At 48.6% G+C, this 3,578-nt stretch overlaps 2 protein-coding genes across 2 annotated transcripts in view; both read left to right on the top strand.

Moving 5' to 3' along the window:
* Positions 1-1,552, top strand: part of Pmar_PMAR024819 (wd-repeat protein, putative) — a gene marked incomplete at both ends in the record, with an annotated part of 2,009 nt that extends 457 nt beyond the window's left edge. Inside the window, 5 exons of the mRNA XM_002764560.1 lie at positions 121-218; positions 320-457; positions 1,068-1,228; positions 1,279-1,442; positions 1,484-1,552. Of these exons, the coding sequence (XP_002764606.1) occupies positions 121-218; positions 320-457; positions 1,068-1,228; positions 1,279-1,442; positions 1,484-1,552 (630 nt within the window). The remainder of the gene's footprint in view (positions 1-120; positions 219-319; positions 458-1,067; positions 1,229-1,278; positions 1,443-1,483) is intronic.
* Positions 1,553-1,744: 192 nt separating this feature from the next.
* On the top strand, positions 1,745-2,089 carry Pmar_PMAR024818 (hypothetical protein; the record flags this gene model as incomplete). The annotated part of the gene is made up of 2 exons (XM_002764559.1): positions 1,745-1,830; positions 1,924-2,089. The coding sequence occupies 2 exons, from the start codon at positions 1,745-1,747 to the stop codon at positions 2,087-2,089; spliced, it is 252 nt and encodes an 83-aa protein (XP_002764605.1).
* Positions 2,090-3,578: the final 1,489 nt, after the last annotated feature.

Below are 3,578 nucleotides of genomic sequence, written 5' to 3'. Positions count from 1 at the left end.
GTGCCAGCTCCGCGGTTTACAAGGGATGTCACACTGGAGTGATCCGCGATCTAGACTGGTCTCACACTCAGTCGGTGGGACTACCATCTAACCTGCCCGCTCTGTCCTTGGATTTCTCAGGACCTGATGCTCTCATGCTCGGACGACAAGACGGTGAAGGTGTGGAAGATGCCAGTTGGTGGTGATAGGCGGGCCACTGCAAACTTGCAGGACCGCAAGTAGTAGTAGTAGTAGTAGTAGTAGTAGTAGTAGTAGTAGTAGTAGTAGTAGTAGTAGTAGTAGCGGTCATCTCTCAGTGCTGAGGAGGTTCCTCGGTTAGGTTCCTCTGTTCTCTCGTTGGCCACTCCAATTGGGTGCTTACATGTGCTTTCTCGTCTGATGCCACCTCAGCCGTGAGTGGCGGGGAGGATCGAACTGTCAGAGTCTGGGATATTGAAACAAGAACCAACTTCGCCAGGTCAGTAGTCGTTTGCTCTCTTTTGCTCCAGCGTGGGAAAAAGTGCATATGGTTGTGACACTATGGAAATTCTTGGGGAATTATTGTTGGTTTCTGAACACTTTTACTCGGATTCGTATATAAACTCCCTTAATTAGCGAGGAAACTGCTGAGCTCAGCTGAAGGAAACGAACATACATTCTCTAGTGTTGGAATATATGTTTGCTTTCCTCAGCTAAGTTCAGAGGTTTCCTTACTCGTTTACACACGATTTGACGCAGAAGTATACCAAAACCCCATAACAACCTTCCGAAACTTCCTCAAAATTTTCAATTCACAAACTCAGTTGGCCGTATACATGTTTCTTTCACCCTGCAGTTATGATCTTCAGTAAATAACTGCAAAATGCCTAGAACCTTTTCGATGACCTTCAGTCTGCGAACCCTCGAAATACGAGAATTCCAACAATGACTGAATGTGCTTCGATGACCGTCTCGTTCTATCCCCTCATGCCCTCCTGGAGGAACCCTGTCGTCGTTGGGCAGTAACTTTTTCCAAGTCAACTCGATAAGCCTCGCTCTTTTTCCGAGACGATCATGTGACATCATCACACGGGCTTATGTCTTCTCAGTTTTTACGACAACACTCTCTCGGTCCGTTCCGTCACCTTTTCACCCATCACTCCACAGCTTGTCGGGGCTGCTGGTGATGATGGCTCCATTAACTTCTGGGACACTAGATTGCCAACAGGGAAACAGCTCGTACAAAGATACGCCCCAGCCCACGATCGCGGTAGTCCGTTGTTCGCATCCTCGGTACCACACCAATTCCGCCCTATCTAGGTTCGGTTCTCTCCATCGCCCTTCGTCCCGACAACGGTCATCTGTTGGCTTCTGGTGGTCGACAGGGGGACATACGGCTCTGGGATTTGCGAGAGGGACGTCGCATCGCATGCGTGGCCCAAGGGAAGGCTGAGGCGGCAACTCGTCTGCCACCTGTGAACAGTGTAAGTCCGTGGTGTTGGGCATTTTTTCGATTGATTGACAGGTCCGATGGTGTCAAGATGTGAATGGCCGCTACGAGTTGATCATCGGATCTGCTGATGGTCAGGTATGATAGAAGTCTGCTGAAACCCCGGGTTCGATCCCAGGGACGGCAATTTTTACCGCGCTGCAGGTCTATATATGGGATATTGAGGACTCCATTGTCCTGCCGGCTCGGGCCCACACTCCAGTGCTGGCTGAGGGTCGCTCGTCAGACGCTCCCTTCAGAGGCTTCTCGACATCCCCAGCGCCCATGACATTCACCATGGCAGAGACTGCGGGTATTACTCTAAATGATGTGTTCGACGGACTTGAGTTTGTCAGCTTCACCAAGGCGAACCTTGGACCTCGGTAGTGTCACCACGGAAACAGTGCCGAAGGCTATGGAGGCTGTTGGGGACCAATTATTGGTATCACCGAATTTTTTCCATGCATTCATTATAGGTGGAGACAGGTGATCCAGAGGACGATCGAATTGATCGAGAAGAGGGTTCAACTGATAGAAGACAAAGTGGTGAATCTAGAGCTCAATCTCAGAGTTCCACCGAGTCCCCTGAAATTAGAGAACATGTCGGAGGATGCCAACGCGGTGGCCCCTAATGGTGCATAATCATCTCTTTCTTGTTATTGTATGTTGTGTTCTGATTCATATGAGGGGGAGATAGCTTGATGCTATAATGGAGTTGAAAGGGAGTGTAAGAAAGCGATGATGGTTCTTCTCGATCCCCGTGTGAATGGCTCATCACCGCGTAGCGTTGGCCGCGGGGACCAGTGGGGGCCTTGGTCCCGAGATCTACAGACAACTTATAGCGAGTAGCCTCAACAAGATAATGAGCGGTGGAGACGAGAGACAGGCTGAGGAGAGCTAAAGATTGCGTTGGATATGCATATGTATATTGGTGTGTTAGGATATACCATCTCTAGGGGACGAAGTCGGCCCTTTACCCTCGTATGAGGAACGCCCTACTTATTCAATCAACATGTTTAATGTGTACACGCGTTTGATTATATGCCTGTACCGTGAAAGGCGTTTCGATCAGCCATTACCGACCCCATCTATTCTGTTCCAACCCCATCAATCATTGTGCTGCATTCGCCGATATCTTTCAAGGATCGTCATACCCTATGCAGCAGTCCACCTAGATGTCTTTGACGACGCATCCATCGGAATGGAGCAGGGTGGCTGAAAGTGGGGAATTATCCCTATTATTCCCGGGAATATTCCCAGGAAAGGGAAGAAGGGAATTATTTTCGGGAATAATACCTGCCCTTTCGGGAATTATAAAAACTTCGCATCGAACAACGATAAATTCGTAGTTTCTGAAGGAATCCTGATGCCACTGTGACCAGTAGACTCACGCAGACCACAAACATGTACCTAACTCGCCTGACTCGTGTATGAACAACGATGTCCATCGTCTGGGTGCGCGCTCTTGATAATGTTCATTTTAGAGCTCTCCGACGCAAGCTTCGTTCCAAACCTTTCCCGTAGAATATGGCATCCCCTGCTTACCGCTGATAGAACAGCAGAGTGCTCCTATGAACAGAACAGCGAGTACAACTACTGGTACTGCTACTATGCCATAGTAACTATGACCAACCTCTGGGGCTACTTCTCCTAATAGGAGCCTCCTATGAACAACACAGCGACTGAAAGTTTCAGTCTGAAACTACTGTCGTAATGGCCAAGACAAAAATGACTCTGCTCCTATGAAAACGAAGCGACTTCAACAACTGCTGCTATGAACAATACAACAACTGGGAATACTGCCCATGAACGACATATTGAACTGATGCTGAGATTAATTCACTGGCCCGAGCTTGTAGTGATTGCCTTGCAAACGCGGCGCTCGAAACGCCTCGTGAAGAGCCGGAAAAGTTAGAGAATGCAAGATAGTCCATGTATTCTTCTCGGCCATGCGGCCGAGAGAATTCATCGAAGTGCGTATGACCCTTTTCCGGATTCCTTGTTCATACTCATGTTTTCCTGGAGCAAACGCCAGTCTGGCTGTCGTTTGTGACAACAAGAATTCTTCAGCATGGTGGAATGAGATAGAGCTTGATTATGCTGATTCAGAGGAAGAGTATCGTGGTTTGTT

This window comes from Perkinsus marinus (genome assembly GCF_000006405.1).
Source record: "Perkinsus marinus ATCC 50983 genomic scaffold scf_1104296977064, whole genome shotgun sequence".
In the NCBI taxonomy this organism is placed as follows: domain Eukaryota; phylum Perkinsozoa; order Perkinsida; family Perkinsidae; genus Perkinsus; species Perkinsus marinus.
The sequence above is the reverse complement of the archived record's forward strand: the minus strand, read 5'-3'. Positions and strand labels throughout refer to the sequence as shown.